The following is a 24,195-nucleotide window of genomic DNA, read 5'->3' as shown; positions in this document are numbered from 1 at the left end:
CTAGTAATTCAATCAAGCCTTAAGTAGGGAACGCTCTAGCATGCCTGCGCATCATACCCACAAAAACCAAATACAAGCCCTCGATCATGTGTGGCCTGTTTTGATTGAATTGGCAGCAAAAGCACCTTTTTGTTCAATGCGGATTGTCTAGTGGAACAATTTGTGACATGACTCACTGGTTGATGGTGCCTGCTAGATGAATGATGTGGATCACCCCTAGATCAGAAGTAGTTGATCGATCATTAGGGTTGCGGGTTCAGAAAGATTTGTCGGCTGACTCACCAAGTCAGCATTAGGATCCTCCGGTTCACGCCAATTCAACCCTATATAGAGACGAATAAAAATGATCCGGTTCATAAGGGAGACTGTTATATCTGTTCATAAAGGCAACACGTGGAGGCATTTATGTTATCAGAAAACGTGATAACAGGGAAAGGAAAAAGGATAAGAGGAATTGCATGTGAATATGGAGGTCTTGCACGCCACTACATGTGCTTGATGGCACAATGGTTCAAGAGCCAAGCTGTAAGTCAGGTGGGTCTGCTCTTGCAGATGATCAGGCCAAAATATCAGGCTGATTCAATAACGCAGATGACAATGGCAGAAACTGCTGATGGCCTATTTATTAGAAGTGTCCACTTGTTCCGTTAACCATGGCCTACCTGCTAAGTAGTTTGGGCTTTTGGACAAGAGAGTGACATAGGATGGACGGCTTGTATCTCTCAAACCCATGTGCCATCGGTTTGCAAATGGTCAGCCTCCTACCAAAAGTTCCTGCTCAAGATCCTTCACTGATTAATGGGTGAACTGTAGTTTTTACGCTGTGAAGACATCTTAAATGACAAGCAAAGCTCAGGAATCCATGAAATGCATAAAGGGATGCATTCCCAGGGAGAGGATTACATTAAAAAACGAAGAAGAACAAAAAGAAGAGGAATTGTGAGAAGCTACATGTTGGCATGAAAAAGCAACAATCATCTATTGACACGCGTAACAATGTAACGCCCTTTCTCTAGATCATATATAGTCTTCAACTGGGGTTTCTGCCACCTCGATACAGACCACGCAATGGAAACCAATACCACAGAAACAATGAAAAGAGACAGCAGCGCAGATGAATCATCCCCAACAATACCAGCAACCCAATCAGGGTGTTCGACACCGGAATCAGCTGCGCTCTGCATGATGAAAGCTCCCACTGCCCAATCAAGTGGGATGTCACCCACCTGATTTGCAAATGCTATCCTGCTTGAAAAGGCAATTTAAACAAGTCAAAAAGGCTGATCATCATTATCATCATCTTAGCTTTCCTCCCAGCAACTTAGGGATGGCTTTTAAATGGTAGATTGGCAAGAAAAGGATTGTAGTCAGCTGCCTACAATCCTTTTCTTTTCTTGGGCTCTGGAACCAGCCATGGCAGAGGTAGTGACAACACTCACACGCCAGCATGGTCCCACCCAGTACCAATCCCAGGCAACTATTACAGCTACACTCTAAAGGGCCTGCATCTGCATTCAAAGGGCAACCATGGAGGGGCAGCTGTCAGACATTCTGTTGAGCACAAGGGCAGACACCAATGAAGGGCCATGCTCAAGTGGTCAACCACACACACACCTGCAAGTTGAGCACAAGGGCAGGCACCGATGAAGGCCATGCTCAAGTGGTCAACCACAACCCCACAAACCCGCAAGTTGAGCACAAGGGCAGGCACCGATGAAGGCCATGCTCAAGTGGTCAACCACACCCCCACCCACCCACCCACCCACCCACACCCCTGCAATTATTATTGTTGTTGTTATTGTTATGGTCGACCACACACACACCTGCAAGTTGAGCACAAGGGCAGACACTGATGAAGGCCATGCTCAAAGTGGTCAACCACACACCCACCCACCCACACACGTGCACGCACTCACACACACCCCTGCAGTAATCATTAGCATTGTTGTTGTTGTCATTGTTATTGTCATTGTTATTCTTATTCTTATTATTCTTATTCTTATTATCCTTATCCTTATTATTGCTATTCTTATTATTCTTATTCTTATTGCTGTTGTTGACATCATTGTCGTTGTTGTTGTCAAGTGGTCGACCAATACGCCGTCATCTTCTTCTTCTTCGTGGCCGTTGTCGTCGTCGTTATTGTTGATCGAGTGGTCAACCAAGTCCTCTTCTTCTTATTTTTATTATTGTTATTCTTATTAATATTGTTGATGTTGTCGTCGTCGTCATCTTGTTATTGTTGTCAACATGTCGTCATCGCTCAAGTGGTCGACCACTTCTTCTTCTTCTTCTTCCTCTTGATTGCCCTATCAAATTGAATTGCAATTTATAGCCAAATAAACTGGAAGTAGCCAAATTGTAGTCACATTCCTCAGAAATCATATTGAAGAAACTGGGCCCAAATAGTCATGACACACTTTTAAGTGGCATTCTAAGGGAATTTAACTACAGTTTTGAAGGCTCCTTCCACATTATGAATAGTAGGAAACAACGTTTATTTTTGTCGTTCGGCATTTGCAATTTAATTCACTTATGTATCCATATTCTGTCTAAAGCCAAATGAATATCAAATGTACAAAAAGGAAAATTCCGACTGTGTTTAATACTTGTCATCGTCCTCATATTAGCCGCCCCCAACAATTGTGGCTGGCTTTTAAATGGTACATTGGCAAAGGTTTTACGAACAGCTGCCCACCATACATCAAACTTCCTCCTTTACCTAGCCACTTGGAATTGGCCATGGCAGAGGCTCATATCGACACCACTCACACGCCAGCACCATCCCACCAAGTATAAGGCATGGCAATTTGCCTGGATGACCCATCAGGGTCTGGGTCCCAACCTAATACGGATCAAACCGGGGCCAGTAAGGCCAACCGCTTGCAGCACAAGTGGCGTACTAATATCAAGGTGTTCTGTAACGGTATCGGTGGGCGTAACGGTGCCCACTGTTACCAATACAAATATGCCCCGTATTGACCGATACAGGGTGTGTAATGGTGCTTTTTTTTTGGGGGGGGAGGGGGGGTCAAAAAATTATGAAAAAATATCCATTAAATCCGGAATATTCTAAATATTCCAAATATGCATTCATTAATAATTTGGAACATGTTTATGGTGGTGTAACGGTCCACTCTTTGGTGAAAATGCTATATAGGGTTGTCTGATGGATTTATGAACCTGGCAACCTGGAATTAATTGCAAACCTTTTATATTTAGTTTTCTAACTATATAATATCTATATAAATTTACTATAATGAATGTAATACCAAAACATCTTATATTTTCAAGTTTTCCTTTTATTTATAGTACTAGTGCATTGCATACTTCGTGACTCACATGCATTTTATTTCAATATATAGAGTTTAGGGAATTTTGTATCCTATTATGTAATTCATATACCTAACAATTTGATATCATTTTCCCCCATAAATCTTTTAAAAAATTAAAATTAAATTGAGGTAAATAGTGTTGTTGATTCGGGGCTGGTGTGGGGACCATTTGATGCCTCAAACTAGCCTCAAATTAATGCAATCTATTGGCACTTATCCCACTAATGGATTGGTGGACATTTATTGGACAGTGAAAAATGAAAAATATCAAATGGTCTTATTTCAAAAAACAAGTGTCCGCAAACTAATGGTGAAAATTGTGGGAGTTACTTAATTTTGGGATTGTGACTTGGCAAAAATGGTTCCAAACTTTAATTGGTTAATTTTGAGTTAATAAATACGTCATGTATAAGTTTTTAAGGCCATGTACTGGGGTCCACTCGATTATGTATTACATATCCATGTCATCCATCCGTTTTGGCAACTCATTTAAGGGCATTGGAAAAAAACAAAGGTAAATCCAAATCTCAAGTGGACCACCAGAGGGCCAGGTGGGCCACCTTGATGTATTTGTATATCAATGCCATCAATCTGTTTTGCCAACTCATTTTAAGGCATGGTCCAAAAATTCAGGTAGATCTAAATCTTCGGTGGACCACTAGTGAGTATCCCTTTAAAAGTGGGGCCCACCTCAATGCATTTGTTGTATATCCACGTGGGCCATCCTTTTTGCCAACCTATTTTAGGGCCTGGTCCAAAAAATGAGGCTGATCCAAATCTTAGGTGAACCACAAAATAAGGATTTAATTCCCACCATTAAAAATTTCTTAAGACATTTTTTTTTTTTTTGGATTAAGCTCGTTTTTGTGTTCTCCCTTCATCAAGGTCAAAGTCTATGTGACCTTATCAACAAGTTTGATGGAAAATAAACATTATAGTGGACGGCATGGATATACTACACATAAATCAAGGTGGGGCCCACGTAACAAAACAGTGCAAGTGCGTTGTTCAGCGTGCACCGCAAAACATGTTAAAAAAGAAACTTGAAGTGCGTGGCTACCACGCAGTCCATTCCTTTTTCCGATACTGAAATGAAAAAGAAGAGAGAGAGAGAGAGGGAAACCGAAAAGAAAAGATGGAGAGAGAGAGAGAGAGAGAGAAGAAGAAGAAGAAGAAGAAGAAGGGCCGTAGCCACAGCAGGGCCGCAGCTCGAGAAGAAGAAGAAAAGAAAGAAAAAAAAGGTATTTTTTTTTCTATTTTCTTTAGGCCCGTAACAACTGTTACGGTACCGTATCGGCCGTTACGGCCCCGTATCGGCCATTACGGTATCGTAACGGCCATTACAGCCTTGTATCGGCCGTTACGGGCACAAAAAAGAGGGGGTGGCCATTACGACCCCGTAACGCGTAACGGTATCAACCGTTACCGTTACGTATTGGCCGTTACGGCCAAAACGTAACTGATTTTGAATACGATAACTAATATTGAAGCTTGTTTACTAAATGGGCCAGACCCATGCCTAGGTTTTTAACATTTTTCTATTGAGGCCTAACCTGCCTGAGAAGAGGCATGTTTATGTTAATGGGTGGGGTTGGGCCTGAAATCAAAAGCCTGATTTCTGAATGGATCTGGCCCAGGCTTTACTTTTTACCCATTCAATAATCGGGTTGGGCCTGGTGAAAGTGACCTAGTCCTGACCCAGCCTGTTAACACCCCTACCCACTATTAATTCCCGGTCCAACTATTGCACATGCCTGAAAGGAGAGCACACATAGTAGGGTCACAAAGGAGTAGTTGCAAGCCAACTGCCAGACATGAAGAACCCACATACAGGCAGAGACATTCAACGCTTTGTTTTACTTAAATAGTTGGTTTTACCCAGTGTTTTAAGTATCGACGATATCGTCCGATATATCCCACGATATATCTTGTATCCCACCTGTGCGATACGAAACACACAAGTAGGGAGATGTATCCCACATGTTCAATCTAGTGAGCATTTTTTATCCTTTTTTTTCCCCTTGTAAATCATGTTAAATCAGTGTCAAATTGTTACAAATCCATGATTTTTCATGTTTTGTATGATAAATCATAGATTGAGAGCTTTGATTTCGAGATTTTGAGGGAATGAGCAGACTTGCGGAAAAATGAAAAAAAAAAAAAAAAATCACAAATCGGTTGTAATCTTTATATCCAAACATAAATTCAAACATGTATGTAACCTGATCTGGTGATTCTTCTTTTGCTTTTGAGTGTATTGCTCGTGTTTTCACACATCTTCTTACATTTATAAATTATATGAATAGACTTTGAATATAATTGTGAATATACTTGCATCAATTCAGTTAGACAATATATAAATTAGGACCTCATACAAAGAAAACCTATTATGCGCATTTGTTTTTTGTAATGTTTTGATTTATAAGTGTATTGAAGTCTCTTTTAACAATCATTGAAATTTCATCGAAAAATTCGACCAATTTCCCAATGTCTCCCTGTGTTTTGAACAACAGCGATACATTACGCGATACAAGCAATATATCCCATGCAATAACCGATAGGTATCCATATCCCAAGGGTGCGATACGTAACGCAATACCGATATTTCGAACACTGGTTTTGCCTAGTCTGCCCCAGTTCAAGTAGGATGTTCAATGCTTGGAGAAGGTCCAATTTGTTCCCGGGCCAGCACAAGGTAACCTGCTCTCACTGAGGAGGCAGCTCGAGCAGTCCAACAGTTCGGTACTGGGACCCCGTGCCCGGCCCTAATATATAATTCTTTTCTCCTGATGTATGATCCGTTGTGCTAACTTCTCACATGCAGTACTTTGTGGCAAAATAAAATTTGAACTGGGCCCAAAAAGCAGACCTATTAAAAACAATACAAGCAGAACTGGAGAGGAAAAATTATAGTGAAACGGTTGAAGAATGGACAGAAATGAGTACCTTTCATCATTCAAAGCAATTCCAAGACTATCATGCAGCAAGGCCACAATATATGCCGAAGAGAAGCAATACCGCATCAAATCTTCATCATTGAGAGTATGATATATCTTTTTCAGGTTCACCCAATCTTCTTCACAAAATTGTTGTCCAGCCAGGGTAAGATCAGAAAGAAGTGCCGTTGGAGCCAGCCCAAAGAACTGTCCATCAATAGGGGGAAAAATACTCAATTTTGAGCTTGCATTAGAATGATAACATTCAAAAAGTACTTAGGTTAGCTTCAACGGATGCATGCAATTCTAGAAAGCAGAAACCATTAAAGGTGGTTGACAACCAAGTGCTTTCAAAGAAAGTTCAGAATAGAAATAATTTAAAATAAATTAGAATTGGACAGGGAACTGAGAATTCTCCAAACCTTTGACGTATAGAAGAAATTCTCCGTGGCCAATAACTTTCCTTGCAACTCAGGTACAAAAGTTGATCCTATGTGGCAGTTCTGATACAAGCATTCATCTGAATATGGCATGAAAAGGGATCAAATTTTTGCTAGACTCAAAAGAGATGTACAAAACATTTAAGCATGCAATGATAAATGATAGCAAGACAAATATCAAACTAGAAATTTTATCTGGATGGTAATATAAATTATTTGGCTATCAGGATCCTTCTCCTGTTGCATAAGATTGTAACACTTGGCAACAAAACCGGTGTCCAATATATTCTATACTGCAAGAAAATGCAAGAAATCCTATGGCTATAACATTGACAGTAGATGGCATCAGAAACATTGTGACTGTGAGGGGTTAGGTTGCTCAGAACTTCTAAAAGAAAATCACTAGCAGAAGTAGTGGGTGCAGATTTCTTTCATCATATATCATGTGCATGGAAACCCCAACCTGCCATCACAGGTCATAGAGTTACCCATCACCTGTTTTACATGAGAAAATATCACTGGGAAAAATATTTTTTTTTTTATGTATTGCAGCAGAATTATGGAAAGTATGAGAAAGAAAGATACGTCAAGGGGGTGGAGGACATGGACACAAGGTGTTAGAAATCAAAAAATGTAGTTTAATAGAAATTTCTTAAGTTTGCATCAGTGTTTTAAATAGCAGTAGCGTGATGCGTAGCGCTCAGCCCTCTATAATGTATAGCGTAAATACGTAGCGTGTAGCGTAAGCTACACGATACTTCTATTTTTTAATTTAAAAATAGGAAAAATATAATAAATAGTGAAATATATATATATATATATATATATATATATATATATATATATATATATATATATATATTAAAAAATGCCTAAAAGATGATTCATTTTATAAATTATAAGCACGTTCAAAAAAGTTATTAGTTATCATTTATCAAAAGCCAATCCACATATATAAGCCAAATTAAATAATTATCACATCAACAACTTTCTAAGCAAACCACTTTAATTAATAATGTCTAATTGAAACCACAAGTCACAATTATGAAAAGAAACAAAAATCCTATAGGTTAAAAGTATCAAGTACAATGCAAGTGTTACATTCCTCAACATTAGAAACAAAGAAAACGTGAAAAAAAAATAAATAAAAATAAATAAAACAGTAAAAAAATACATTGTAGCTTACGCTTTACGCTATTTGAAACGCTACGTAGCGCTACGGCCATGTTACGCTACGTAACGTACGCTACGGGCGCTATTTGAAACATTGGTTTGCATCTACAAGGTGACATGATTTTTTTAGAATTTTTACCCAGTTGTTTTGAAGTGTGCAGAAGTGTCTGACATGGGTGTGCAACAAGGCAATTATTAAGATAATGGAGCCTCCTCGTCACAAAATGATTCCAAAGAATAACATTAACCTGGAAGGCCTAATGAACAATGACCATGCAACCCTTCTTCAGCCCAGATAACTAAAACCACAAGGATTACAGAATTTAGTAAAATGGTATTCAATAACGGTAACGGTGGCCATAACAGCTAGCCTTATGGCTGTTACAATACGAACCGTAACGGCCGTTAGAGCCTTGTAACGGCCAAAATCTTTTTGAAGGGAAAAAGTATTGGCGCTGTATTATCCTTCTACAGGCCCATATCAGTAACAGGCACCACCATTACTGTTACGTAGTGACCGTTACGCCCGTAACGCAACCATTTTTTAATTCCACAGTTACAACCTTCTTGGTCCATGTTACACAATGAGACAGTTGACATCAACAAAAAAGAAAAAGCAAAAAGTGTCATGAAATATTATATAAGTGAAAAGAATGAAATTAGGGATGCTCTAAGTAACACTCACACCCCACACACACCCACGCACTCACACCACAATGGGATTTCACCACAATGGGTACTCAAGCCCATGACCTTGTGTTGAAACTCTTGTGAGTCTACCACTGAGGCATGAGTAAGGACCCACAGTGGGATTCCCTGACTCATAAAATTATGACCCAGAAGCCAACACTGAGCATATAGATATTTAAAACGAGGTTGAACTTGGTTTTGGAGTGTGACTCACTATGCCAGAACACTCAAGACTCATTGATATTTAGACAGGTTTAGGGTTAGTTCTCCAATGAAACTAAACCAAATTGGTTTCTTTGAAATTTAAATCCTTGATTAAAAATGCAAGATGAGAGCACACCATTGTTCGAAGTATCCCAATATTATCCGTAACTCCAACTCAGTGATACTAATAACACTTGTAGTATTGGAAATTCTAGGTATCGGCGACATATCACTAAGTATCACCAATGCATTGATAATTTGATATCACCAATGTATTGCCAATATTTTCAACTCTGTAAATTCTAAATGTCTCTTACATCAATCTACCATATTGCTAATATTTTCGACTGTGTAAATTCCAGGTGTTGCTTGTATCGCCAATGTATCGCTAGGTATTGGCAATATATCACTAAGTATCACCAATGTATTGCCAAAATTTTCAACTTTGTAAATTCCAAGTGTTACTTGTATCAATGTATCAATGTCGCCAATAGTTTTTGCTGCATAAATTCCAGGTGTCACTTGTATCACTAATGTATCGATATATCACTCAAGACTCATTGATATTTAGACAAGTATAGGGTTAGTTCTCCAATGAAACTAAACCAAGTTGGTTTCTTTGAAATTTAAATCCTTGATTAAAAATGCAAGATGAGAGCACACCATTGTTCGAAGTATCCCAATATTATCTGTACCTCCAACTCAGTGATACCGATATCACTTGTAGTATTGGAAATTCTACATATCGGTGACATATCACTAAGTGTCACCAATGCATTGATATCACCAATGTATTGCCAATATTTTCGACTCAGTAAATTCCAAGTGTCTCTTGCATCAATGTATCATATCGCTAATATTTTCGACTGTGTAAATTCCAGGTGTTGCTTGTATCGCCAATGTATCGCTAGGTATTGGCAATATATCACTAAGTATCACCAATGTATTGCCAATATTTTCGACTTTGTAAATTCCAAGTGTTTGCTTGTATCAATGTATTGATTTTGCCAATAGTTTTTACTACATAAATTCCAGGTGTCGCTTGTATCACCAATGTATCAATATCTCCAAAAATCCATTTATTAAAAGAAAAGAAAAAAATAAAATCTTTTTTTATATTTTTTATGGGTGCATGGTTGTATGATGAAATTCATTTTGTATGCCTGTATATGTATGCATGCATAGATGGATGGATGGTTGGATGTGTGTGTGTGCACATGCACAAATGCATGCATGGATGGTTGGATGTGTGTGTGTGCACATGCACAAATGCATGCATGGATGGATGGATCATGCATGTGTGTTTGTATGTACTATGTATGTGCATGCATGGATCGATGGATCATGCATGTGTGCTTGTATGTACTATGTATGTGCATGCATGGAAGGACGGTTGGATATATCCATCATTTTCCCCATGTTTCCCCAATGTTTACCTGAGTCAACAATACATGCTTTTAGGCCTTATTAAAGGGAAACTTATTATTTGATTCGAAAATATGCAAATATGCGCCTTTTTCGCTATTATGTGATTCTCAAATATGCAAATATGTCTATTTTAGCATCTCCTAAAGTTTTACTAAAAAATTCAACCGTTTTCCCTATGTTTGTCCCCATTTCCGGGAATTGGCGATATTATCAGCGATAACAATATTGTTTCCATATCCTCTGTCAGTGAAACTTGTAGTGATATCGATACTTCGGACACTGGAGCACACACAATTATGTGCGCACCATGTCCACACACAAATGTTGCTTGAGAATCTCAATAACAGGAGCACTAAGGCCAACATAGAGAATGGCAATACCATAACACAAGACTTCTGAGAATAGCATCTACCTTTTCCTTTCTGTAACAGCTTCAAGGCAGCAGATCTACACTCTGAGAAGTTACCCCTTGCATTCATGGATGGAAGACGTTCACTTCTAGCGCTAGAATCACCAGGAAGATTCAATGATTCCATATCATGTGAATATCCTCTGGGTGTACAAGGATCTATAAATGTTCCCTCCAGAACAGATTCTGCAGCTGCAGCAGTGAACCACTTTTTAAATAAGCATCTTGAGACCTATACTTAGAACCCATGAACCAAAGGCATGAAAACAGTTTTACGAGTTGTTATAGCACGAATGCAGATATCTAGCAAATCAGCTCAATTACTTGAGTTATAAACAAGGTGACTGAGTCCTCATCTTCACTTTATCAATGACTAGATAGCAACTTACCAAATTTCATGTCTCCTGAAATGAGAAGTTCGCGCAGCGATTCATATGCGACATTCTGCAAGAGAGGCAAGAGATCAACTTCTGACAGAACATCCAAGAAGAGAATAAATTCATGATGCCATATTTCAGGATCTGTCACCCACTAATTAATATTTCGTTTTCAATTGAAGATGTGGTTGACTATTATAAAGCATAAACTTAAATAAAATATATTAAATGGATGAATTAAGACCACACTAATCATAGAAGCACCTGAAACTGCAAATTCTGTGGCATGCTAATGGAACAAGCAGCTGAAATTGCATAGGAGCTATCATGATCTGACGTTAGTTGTGAAAATTCAGTGACTCATAAATCATACTTTACGGCTTTACCAGCATCAAACTGAAATATCAGCTCAACTAATCAAAGTCAATTTTGCAAGTGCAGAAGGTGACTGAACCGACCTTCTAAACCACAGAGCATGGGACCTTATTGACTGTGAACAGCTAAGTGTTGGATTCAACTCCCAAACACAAGAAGCAAAGTTTGATCATCTTAAACAGGGGTACAGGGGAAGATAATACTGTAGATCCGGTTGAACTGTAAATTGTAAATGCAATAATTTGGAGCCCCAGAAAATATCAGCTATGTGCATTTAAAAGTACTTTTCAACAACTTCTGAACTCTTGTTCTCAGAAAAGTGATTTTAGAATGACACATGGCATATACACATTGTCACTCTTACCTTTTTACAGTTCAACCAGCTTTACTGTAGCATTTCTCATATTTAGATAGATGAGACCAGTCTAAACTGCAGTTAAAGTATCAACCAATACCATATCTAACAGCCTTAGGGACGGCACTGCATAAATGGTCAAAGCCCATACCATTGTATAGTTAAATTCATAGACCAATAAAATATCTTTCCTTGAAAATAATTTTTAGCCATAGAATCTTATGCCATTGAATACTCTATGAATACTATTCTAGCTAAAATGATGACTGAATATGGTTTTCTCTCCATATGTTTTGCAAGACCATAATAGGACAGTAGTCTAAAAATCAAGCAGATCCAAAACCCATGTGGGCTTTGGATCCCATCCATCCAACCATACAACAATCCATCGAACCATCCCATCCATCCAACCGTACAACCATACAACTATCCATCCATCCAACCATCCGATCCATCCAACCATCCCAACCATCCCATCCATCCAACCACCCCATCCATCCAACCATACAACCATCCATCAACCATCGCAGGCCAGATGGTTGATGAGCAATTTGACAGCCAGAATGTAATCAAAGAACACAAGCAACTGAAATGCAATTCATCTGCATTAATTAAATCTATTTACATTAGGGCGTGTATAGGTTGGCAGTTGCCAACAAAACATGACCTCCCCAAATTATTTTTGAGGAAAAAGCTGAGCTATTTTGCCAAAAGAAGAAGAAGAAGAGAGTCAGTTTTATGCACTGTGACAGATATCGCCAAGGTTTTGAGAATCTGGTAGCATGGAATTTTGATTAAATGCAAGAATTTTATAATCTCAGCAGTTTTTTATTTTTTTTGCAATTTTATCACGATTCAAACAGAAAAATTAGGTGAAGTTAAAATAATTCAGTTTATACTTTTATATTCTACTTTTTTAGTAATTCATAATAAATATTTTAAAGTATTTTCTTTGCAGCAAAATTTTATTCCAATCATTCATTTTGGAATACTCTATCAAGGATGATTATGTCCACAAAACCATGCCTTAGGTTAGGGAGGGGTGATATTCTACTTAACTATTTTTTTTTAAAGTTTTCTGACTATTTTTGCATGGACAGTAACAAAGAGCAAAAACCACCATTTTTTATTTTTTATTTTTTTGACTAATATTCATTATGGGATACTCTAACATGTGTAGGATGATTAGGTACAAAACTATGCCTTAGATTATTCTTGTTAACCTCATTTAGTATTTTTCTTCAGTTTTGTTTAATTTCTGCTGAATACTTGATTAGCGAGTGGGAATAAACATATGGAAAAATTGTTGATTTTGTTTTAAAATTTCTTCTTGATTGTTGGTTTTTGAATATTGATAATATTTATATGTATAGTAATTATTATTATCTATAAAATCAGTAGACAGTGTCTTATCCCTTTTCTCTAAACAGTATCAACTGTGCAAATAAAGACTAGAAGTTACCACAATGACGGGAATATTTGACCCACAAATAAAGACTAAAAGTTACCACAATAACAGGAACACTTGACCCATACTTAGACCATCCACAACGAAAACATTGTCCACATGAAGTAATTCTAAACTAATTAAAAAGAAGAAGAAGAAAATAACCAGCAAATATTCGTTGGACTGAAGATCATTTTCAAGGAGACTGCAAAGCAGGGTTATAAATTTGAGAATAGAATTATTCTCACTAGTCACTACTAGTATTGATGGAAGGATTTTTATCTGGGAATTTGACCGTACTGACCTCGAAGTTTGGTCAAATTACCTTGGGAGGTACTACGTTCCAGATATCCCAAGAGTGGCCTTCTGACAACTTCTGGATATTGTTTCGGACAAAAATGCCCATGTCCTTGGTTCAAAAGTCGTACGGTCCTGGAGTGGATAAGAAGTTACCTTTTGTTTCAACACCTGAGAAAGTGACGGATTGGCTACTCCCCCTGCCACCAGCCAATGGTTGTTGCTCGATGGTCTGTGGGCCCCACCACCATGTATGTGTTTCATCCATGCCGTCCATATATTTTTATAGATCATTTTATGGTATGAAACCAAAAATCACGTATATCCCAATCTCAAGTGGACCACATTACAGGAAACAGTGTTGAATGAGCGTAGATTAGTGGTGGATATCCAATCACTGTTTTTTTCCTGTGTTGTGGTCCACCTTAGATTTATATCCTTCTCATTTTTGGGATCACGATCCATGCAACATGACAACCACGACCCATATAACACGATCAATTACGACCCATATGGGCCCACATTGATGTATGTGTATAATCCATGCCGCCCATCCTTTTTGTTGTGTCATTTTAGGGGTAGGGCCCTAATATCAGCCTGATCTGGTGCTCGTGTGAGCCAAAAAATAGAAAATAATGGTGACTGTAGAAACTTTCCAAGCTCACTATGATGCTTATTAGAAGTGTACACTGCCCAAGTCAAGACTTTTTAGCCCCACAGCGAGCTGGCCAACAAGGTGGATGGAATAGATCACCCCATGGTAGGCCTCGACTCCTATTATTTAAAAATAAACAAGTTATTGATTACATCAACCTGACAACCACGACCCTTACTACATTATAACCATGACCCTTACCACATTACAACCACGACCCTTGCCATGCTATATGGGGTCGTGGTTGTCATGTTATATGGATTGTGGTTGTCATCCACAGTGGGTCGCAGTTGACATGCACTATGAATCATTGTTGTCAACCACGACCCTTTGTGGATGAAAACCACGATCCATTATGCATGTGAACCACAACCCTTCGAATGGATCATGGTTATCATGTAGCAAGGGTCGAGGTTGTCATGTTATATGGGTCGTGGTTGTCATGTTATATGGGTCGTGGTTATCATGGGTTGTAGTTGTCATGTTATATGGGTCGTGGTTGTCATGGGTTGTAGTTGTTATGTTATATGGGTCGTGGTTGATATAGGTTGTGATTGTCATGTTATATGGGTCGTGGTTGTCATGTTATACGGGTTGTAGTTATCACGTTATCATATCCAAACTGTTCATCAATTTTTAGAGATTATTTTAGAGCATTACCTAAAGCTCAAATGGACCACACTAAAAACAACAGCGGGATAAAGATTTTCACTGTAAAAAAATTTGTAGGGCCCACCATAATGTTTATTGTCGATCCAATCTGTTCATAAGGTCACAAATACCTATATGAAGAGGAAAAACAAATTTCATGTTGATCCAAAACTTTCGTGACCCCAAAAGGGTTTCAATGGTAGACGTTCAATCCCCCGCTGCTTTTCACAGTGTGGTCCACTTTATCTTTAGATCTATCTTATTTTTCGTCTCAAGCCTTAGGATGAGCTCTCCATATGGATGGACGGTTTAGATATAACACATACCTCATGATGGGACCCGCAGAACTTGCTGACGTCAATGCAGCAACTATATAGCTGGTGTGAGGTACACCAACCAATCCGCATCCTACTAGGACACAGATTAGCTACTGACAGGATGAATAGCAAGATTCGCTACCGAAGTCACGTCATCAAGTTCCGTGAGCCCACTATTATGTATGTGTTTTATCTACACCGTCCATCTATTTGGAGATTTAATTTTAGAGCATGAGTTAAAGAATGACGCAGATCCAAATATGTAGTTGACCCCACCATAAAAAACAGTGGGGAGATTGATGCCTACCGTTGAAACCTTCCTAAGGCTCACCGTGATTTTTATTTGAAATACAACATGTTCACAAGTTAACAAATACATGAAAGAAGGGAAAAAACAAATATCAGCTTGATCAAAAAAAAATTTGGCCTATTTAAGTTTTTAATGGTGGGTGTCACTCTCCCCACTATTTTCTGTGGTGAGGTCCACTAGAGCTTTGGATTTGACTCATTCTTTGGATCTTTACCTAAAATTATATTTCCAAATCGATGAACGGCGTGGATATAAAACATACATCATGATGGGGCCCACATAACTTGGTGACGTAACTTCAGTAGCGAGTCTCGCTACTCTACCTGTTAGTATCCAATCCGCGTCCGTGGAAACAGATTGGCTACTCCCTTGTCACTAGCCAATGGCTGTGGTCGGTCCTATGTGGGCCCCACCATGATGTACGTGTTTCATCCATGCCGTCCATTTATATTTCTAGATCACCTTATGGTATGAGACCAAAAATGAGGTATATCCCAATCTCAACTAGACCACATTATAGGAAAACGGTGTTGAATGAACGTCGACCATTAAAAACTTTTTGGGGGCCATAAAAGTTTTGGATCAAGCTGATCTTTGTTTTTTCCATTCATCTATGTCTATATGACCTAATCAACAGATTAGATGTCAAATAAACAGTACATTGGGCCTTAGGAGAATTTTAATGGTGGATATCCAGTCACTATTGTTTTCCTATGGTGTGGTCCACCTGAGATTTATATTCCTCTCATTTTTCGTATCAAGCTCTAAAATGATCTTTAAAAATGGATGAATGGAATGGATGAAACACATACATCATGGTGGGCTCAAAGAAGTGCCCCATGTTAAAAGTTGGGATGTGTATAACGCAAGGGAGAAAATCTCTCTCGCAAAGGGTAATTTTGGATTTAAAAAAAATAACAATCACAGAGCGCATTCTCCATTCCGCATTAAGCTAGACTCCCATCACGGAAAATTTTCAACGCAAAAGACTCCCATCATGGAAAAATTTCAACGCAAAAGACTCCTATCCACTTCTAGCAATCCGCGCAGGTTGAGTAGCAAGTCTGGATACTCAACCTATCAGTAGCAATCCGCGCCCATTTTTCTTTCCCTCACGCAAGCTTTTTCCCAACATAAGTTGCGCTCAAGGGAGGAAATCGAATTGAGTACTTGGTTGGGCCCACGTTGAATGTATGTGGTCTATCCACGCCGTCCATCCATTTTTCCATCTAATTTAAGGGGTTGAGCCCAAAATTGAAGCATATCTAAAGATCAATTGGATTATACCACAACCTTAATATGTAGCCTTTGATCCATTTACACTACAAAAAATGGATCGTGGTTGTCATGGGTCGTAGTTGTCATGTTATATGGGTCGTAGTTATCATGGGTTGTGGTTGTCATGTTATATGGGTCGTGGTTGTAATGTGGTAAGGGTCATAGTTGTCATGGGTTGTGGTTGTCATGGGTCGTGGTTGTCATGTTATATGGGTCGTGGTTGTCATGGGTCATAGTTATCATGTTATATGGGTCGTGGTTCTCATGTGATATGGGTCGCGGTTGTTACATGTAGTGTTCGAAATATCGGTATCGCGCAATGTATCGCACCCTTGGGATATAGATACGTATCGGTTATCGCACGAGATATATCGTTTCTATCGCAATATCGCACTTTTGGGAAACATGGGGAAACATTGGGAAAATTGTTGATTTTTTCAATGAAACTTCAGGAATTATTTAAAAAGACCCTAATACACACTTTTAAATAATAAAATCTCAAAAAAGAAATGGACATAATAGGTTTCCTTTGTATATTGTACTAAGATATGCGTTGTGCGATTGAACTAAGACAACTATATTCAGTATCCACCCCATCCATCTGTTTTTTTTCATATCATTTTAGGACATTATCCAAAAAAAAAAAAATGAAGCAGATCCAATAATCAAGTGGACCATACCATAGGAAACAATGATGATTGACCATTAGTGGGCCACAAAAGGTTAGATCAAGCTGATAATTGTTTTTTCTCTTCATTCAAACTTATGTGAAGTTATCAATAAATTAAGTGCCTAATAAAATATAGGGAAAATCAAGGTGCACCCTAAAAAGTTTTTAATGGTACCGTGTTCAACCACCATTGTTTCCTTGAGTATAGTCCACTTGAGACGAAAAATAAGATAGATCTAACGATCAAGTGGACCACACTGAAAAAAGTAGTGGGGGGATTGAACGTCTGCCATTGAAACCCTTTAGGGCCTGTTTGGATGCCTGTAAGTTGGGTAAGTGGGAAGTTACTTACAGGGAAGTCACTTACAGGTGGTGTTTGGGGGAGAAAAATCACCTGTAAGTCACTTACAGGCAAATCTACCCAAAAACTACAGGGGAATGGGGGTGGGAAGTCACTTCCCTGTAAGTCACTTACAGGCTCAACGGTCAGATTTTTAAAAAGAGGGGAAGAGGGAGAAACGCACCAACCCACCAAATCTCTCTCCGTCTCTGCAATCTCTCGCTGCAGTTACTGCCTCCCGTCTCTTCTCCTCCTAAAACGGTAGGGTTTCATCTACCCTTTTTTTCTCTTTTGAAAACGGGAGTGGTTTGACGTTACTCTATAAGACACGCTAGCATCCAAACAACGCACCTGCGTATTTTTTCACACGTGTCATGGGCCTCCAATCCGAACGGACCATGTGATGCAGCATCCCATGAGACCATCAGGGACTGTGGCCTGTGGTTGGTGATCCTGTAGATCGTTTATCTGGTTGGTCTCACTATGGCCTGTGGTTGGTGATCCTGTGATGTACTCGCAGTGTTGGTGAATCTCTTAGATTGCACAGTTAGAATGCAAGTAATTTAACGATCTACATCAGTGTTTGTGAATCTCTTAGATCCTGAGCATCAAACTCCTCATTAGAGAATGAGAAAAACTTCGATGATAGAGTGGGATTGATGATGCGCTGGCCCTTGGAAATTACATCAGATTGCACAGTTGGAATGCAAGTAATTTAATTACTAGATTTTCTATTAATGTTTTTAAGTTTATTCTCAATGCTTAAATTGAGTTATTACTCCATATTATAGATTTTTTGAATTCGTGGGCCCACTTTTATAGCCCACTTGATGATTGTTTTAGCTTAATAATTATCTCAAATATTCATCTTAATGGGCTTAACAAAATAACATATTTGATCCCATGTTTTTTTATATGATTATAACATTTTACAACGATTCCCCAATCTAAGATATGCTCGATGTGAATATACAGCTTTCTACCTGTAAGTAACTTACATGTTATCCAAACAGAAAAAGTAACTTACCTGTAAGTGACTTACAACTTACATCCAAACAGGTTACCTATAAGTAACTTTCACCTGTAAGTCACTTACAGGTAAGTCACTTACAACTTAAAAGAACTTACAGGCATCCAAACAGAACCTTAGGGGTTCACGGAAGTTTTGGATCAATATAAAATTTGTTTTTCCTCTTCATCCAGGTCTTTGTGACCTTATGAACAGATTGGATGGAAAATAAACATTATGGTGGGCCCTACAAAATTTTTAAAGGTGAAAATCATTGTCTCCGCTACTATTAGTGGTGTGGTCCAGTCGATCTTTGGATATGATTCATTTTTTGGTTAGTACTCTAAAATGATCTCTATAAATGGATAAATGGTGTGGATATAATAAATACATAATTGTGGGGCCATGTAACTTTGATCTCCTTTGAACGGTTCGTACAACTTGGAGCTAGAGGAGCGTCAGCGCTCGTCTTCGCACGAAACATACCTACTCCAGCTACGGACGCGAATTGCGTACTACCCCCACCCATCCCTAGCTCCGAACGGGCAGGTCTGTGGGCGGGCCCACCGTGATGTATCTCTACATCCAAGCCGTCTATTCCTTTTCTCAGATTATTTCAAGGCATCAAAACAAAAATGAGGCAGATCCAACGATCAAATGGACCACACCACAGATGACTCTTGCATTTAATCCAACTGACATTTAATGCTTAGTGCATTTTAATGCAACCAAACTCATTAGTTGGTGTGGTCCACTTGAGCGTTGGATATGCCTCATTTTCGTGTTCATGCCTTAAAATAATATGAGAAAAGGGATTGACGGTTTGGATGTATAGATACATCACGGTGGACCCGCCCACAGACCTGCCCGTTCGGAGCTAGGGACGGGTAGGGGTAGTACGCAATCCGCGTCCGCTAGCTGCATAGTTGATGTGTGGTACACCAGCCAATCCGCTTCCTCTTGGACAAGATTCAAAGTTATATGGGCCCACAATAATATATTTATTATATCCACACCGTTCAACCATTTGGAGAGATCATTTTAGATCATGAGCCCAAAAATAAGTAATATCCAAAGCTCAAGTGGACCACACCACAAATAGCAGTGGGACAGTGATTCTCACTGTTAAAACATTCGTAGGGCCCAACATAACTTTTATTTTCCATCCAATCTGTTCATGAGGTCACACAGACCTGGATGAAGAGGAAAAATAAATATCATATTTATCCAAAACTTCTGACCTCAAAAGGGTTTCAATGGTAGACGTTCAATCTCCCACTGTTGTTTGTTGTTTGCAATGTGGTCCACTTGATCTCTGGATCTGTCTTATTTTTCGACTCAAGCCTTACGACAAGCTCGCCAAATGGACGAACGGTTTGGATATAACGCATACCTTATGATGGGACCCACGGAACTTGATGACGTCAACACATAAGTTCGGTGGTGTGCGGTACACCACCCAACCCAAAATCACTTAAAGAGGGCTCGGACGCCCTTTTTTTCGACGCAGAGAGGGTTCCGGCATTCCGGAACCCTAAAATCTCGCCCAAATCCAGAAAATTTCAGATCTCACGATGATTTCTCGAGATTTCGGAGAGGATTTCGTTTGGATTTCTTCGGACGTCGACAGATTTTGCTCCTGTGACCCGGAAATGTCAACCACGGCCCACCAAATTCAGTAGAAAGCTCCGCTCTTAGGCATATTGAACAGGTAATAGATTTTTTTCTATATATTTTTGGAATTTCTGGATGGGATGCGAATAAAATGTCATGGTATGTCGCGCGGATACAGTCCTAAGCAAAAATCTGCCATATCAGGCATTATCGTGTAATTTATCAACGATATCTCACGATATTTTGTGTATATCGTGCGATATCGCCAATACATCGTGCGATATCGCCAATACATCGTGCGATATCGACGATATATCGTGCGAGATCTGGATTTTTGGTTTTTTTGTATCTTCCGGGGGTTATCGGACGGGTTTCGTCTTGCTGGGGGCGATAACGATAATATCGGCCGATAGTATCGATACTTAAAACACTAGTTACATGTTCACTTCCTTTACTACCAAATGAAAGGATAGCCATTGGTACCATAGCCTAAGGCCCACAATGGGGCGATCCGATCGATCCACCTTGTCGGCCAACTCACTGTGGGCTCAAAAAGTCCTGACTTGGGCAATGTCCACTTCTAACAAAATGAGCGGGTGCCACTGTTACCATTATTTTCTATTATTTGGCCTGCACGAGCACTGGATCAGGCTGATATTTGGGCCCTAGCCGTAAAATGACACGGCAAAAAGGATGGACGGCATGGATTATACACATACATCAATGTGGGCCTTGATGTATGGTCAAATTCCCGGGTCGTGGTTGTAATACAGTACGGGTCATGGTTGTAATGTGGTAAGGGTCGTAGTTTTCATGGGTCATCGTTGTCATGTTATATAGGTCATCGTTGTTATGTTATGTAGGTCGTGGTTGTCATGTTATATGGGTTGTGGTTGTCATGGGTTGCAGTTGTCATGGATCGTAGTTATCAAATTATATGGGTCGTGGTTCTCATGTTATATAGGTCGCAGTTGTTACATGTTCACTTCCTTTACCACCAAATGAAAGGATTGCCATTGGTACAATAGCCTAATTACCTCATGACAACCACGACCCTTACAACATGGCAACCACGACCCATACCCGGGTCATGGTTGTAATGGGGTAAGGGTCGTGATTGTAATGTGGTAAGGGTTGTAGTTGTCATGGGTCGTGGTTGTCATGTTATATAGGTCGTGGTTGTCATGGTCGTAGTTGTCATGGATCGTAGTTATCATGTTATATAGGTCGTGGTTCTCATGTTTTATGGGTCGCGGTTGTTACATGTTCACTTCCTTTACTACCAAATGAAAGAATCGTCATTGGTACAATAGCCTAAGGCCCTAAAATAACATGGCAAAAAGGATGGGCGGCATGGATTATTCATATACATCAATGTAGGCCCCACTAGATGGTCCTTGTCAAGGCCTATAAAATGAAGACTATGACCTGTATAGCATGACAACCACGACCCTTACCTCATGACAACCATGACCCATACCCGGGTCATGGTTGTAATGCGGAAAGGGTCGTGGTTGTAATGCGGAAAGGGTCGTGGTTGTAATGTGGTAAGGGTCATAGTTGTCATGGGTCGTGGTTGTCATGTTATATGAGTCATGATTGTCATGGGTTGTAGTTGTCTTGGATCGTAGTTATCATGTTATATGGGTCTTGGTTGTCATGTTATATGGGTCGCGGTTGTTACATGCTAACTTCCTTTACTACCAAAGGAAAGGATAGCCATCGGTACAATAGCCTAAGGCCCACAATAGGGCGATCCATTCCATCCACCTTGTCTGACAGCTCGCTATGGGCCCAAAAAGTCCTGACTTGGGCAGTGTCCACTTCTAACAAACATAACAGTGAGCCTGGAAAGTTTCAACAGTGGGTGCCATTGTCACCATTATTTTCCATTATGTGACCCACACGAGCTCTAGATCCAGTTGATATTTGGGCCCTGGCCCTAAAATGACACGGCAAAAAGGATGGGCGGCATGGATTATACACATACATCAATGTGGGCCCCACGAGTTTAGTCCTTGCCCATGCGCAAAAAAGGGTTCCGTACACATCATTTTCTTGGCATTAAATACGACATAACTTCTTATTCCCTAGAAAACCGTACAACTAAAACAAGGACAAAGGCATTTTGGTCCGAGTAATTTTCGAAGTCGTGTCAAAAGGCCACCTACGGAATATTTTAAGGGTTCAATCTCTTTAGGAAATTTGACCATACATCAAGGTCACTAGGTCAATTTCCCTTTTTATCTGCACAGTGCATGGACTAGGGAGGCCAGAGCACATTATTCTCAATGTTTTTGTGAGAGTACTCCTGCAGGTCATCGAAATGGAGATTCCATAGAGCACTAATCCCAGATTAATTGGTCTAAAGCAGGAACTGCAATGTGTTGCAAAATCTACCAGCTAGGTTTTTTATGCTATCATGCTCTTCTTTTACCCAAGAAAACTAAACAAATGTAAGTACAAACTGAAAGAAGTATTAGAATTGACTAATTACTAGGTATTTGCAAGTAATAGAGAATTGTGGATACTGTGCATGATGTCATAGGCCAATTAAATACAACAGTCTGTTAAATCTAACAGCACAAGCAAAGGCTATAAGGTAATCAATATGAACAAAACATTAGCATTACTGAGGAAGTTGAATTAATTTGGCAGAAAAATCACCTGACCCAAATGAAGCAAGCTGTGACTGTAGAGCTTATATGAAAATTCCCCGAATTTAAGAGTATGAGAGTACTCAGGGGGCAGCGGCTCACTTGAAACAAATGTTACCTGAAATAAAATTGCTCGGGTGATGTAAAACAGTTGTAAAATCAATATAAGGTGGCCCCAAAGTTTACTGTACAAAACAGGGAGAAGTATTTCAACACATTTTTCAACTACTCTAGAACTGGATTGAGTCATCATAGTGCTAATTTATCAACATACAGGCCTCCTGAAAGAAATTTAGCAACATTCAGGCATAGCACAGTCCCTATTAGTTTCAAGGCATAGCTTAAGCTCATTCTATTGACAGCTCAAAAATTTTTGGTGGTTATGTAACGAAGCAAAATGGTCTTTTGGCAAACATGTTAATAAATAATGGTATTTATTTCCATGTGTGATGGAAAATGAGTAACCATGTGGAAAGTCACAAAAATTCTCTATACATTCCTAGGATGTGATAAGATTACATGACAAAGGAGCATCATATTACAGGTGGACAACCAGGTATTCAATAATCAGGTGATTGCAGGGTTTCATGTGAGTCTCTGCAATATCTTATGAGCAATATGGATCACTTTCCACTAATAGTGTCTTGGGTCAACTCAATGAACCTGTTGAAGCCAAGCCAAGTCAAATGAGTCCCGAGTTGACACAGGAAAACAGGGCTCTTCTTCCTCCTTGTGCCAACTCAGTCTACCAGTTAAAACAGGCTGAGTCCTGAGTCGACCTGGGAAAGCAGGGTCTTCTTCTTCTTCACAGCCATCTTGTTCAAACCAGGCCGAGTCAACATAGTCCTGTGTCGGCCTAGGAAACCAGGGCCTAGTAAAAAAAATCAAGGTAATTCTACTTTTCCCAACACAATGACAGGCCCATGACCTGGCTGGGTTGATTCCAGCGAATCCCTTGACCCATCAGGCAACTGACACCTTCAACCACCAGTAATCACAAACAAACTGCATCTTAAAGGTAGAACAGAGAAGTAGTGAGAACAGTTTCGGACTTTGGAAAGCCATCCATCAAAGAAGACTGCAATTCTACATTCACCACAAACACTTAAAGCACTTGCACCCATAATGATAGACAATTCTTGAGTAAAAATGACCTAAAGAAGAGTGCTACTTACATGCATGCTTCATGAGTTTGTGAAGTGTTTGCGAGAACATCACCCACAGTAGG

General features: G+C 39.4%; 1 protein-coding gene across 2 annotated transcripts in view; it reads right to left on the bottom strand.

Annotated features, from left to right (window-relative positions):
* Positions 1 to 852: 852 nt before the first annotated feature.
* Positions 853 to 24,195, bottom strand: part of LOC131231399 (probable apyrase 6) — a 36,610-nt gene continuing 13,267 nt past the window's right edge. Inside the window, exons 3-8 of one of the 2 annotated variants that reach the window (XM_058227568.1) lie at positions 22,978 to 23,085; positions 11,005 to 11,059; positions 10,619 to 10,807; positions 6,694 to 6,791; positions 6,282 to 6,478; positions 853 to 1,248 (exon numbers count right to left, since the gene is read on the bottom strand). In XM_058227568.1, the coding sequence (XP_058083551.1) occupies positions 975 to 1,248; positions 6,282 to 6,478; positions 6,694 to 6,791; positions 10,619 to 10,807; positions 11,005 to 11,059; positions 22,978 to 23,085 (921 nt within the window). In that variant the 3' untranslated portion in view covers positions 853 to 974. The remainder of the gene's footprint in view (positions 1,249 to 6,281; positions 6,479 to 6,693; positions 6,792 to 10,618; positions 10,808 to 11,004; positions 11,060 to 22,977; positions 23,086 to 24,195) is intronic. The other variant, XM_058227575.1, reaches the window with a different exon arrangement.

The sequence above is a fragment of the Magnolia sinica genome, chromosome 2 (genome assembly GCF_029962835.1).
Source record: "Magnolia sinica isolate HGM2019 chromosome 2, MsV1, whole genome shotgun sequence".
NCBI lineage: Eukaryota > Viridiplantae > Streptophyta > Magnoliopsida > Magnoliales > Magnoliaceae > Magnolia > Magnolia sinica.
The sequence above is the reverse complement of the archived record's forward strand: the minus strand, read 5'-3'. Positions and strand labels throughout refer to the sequence as shown.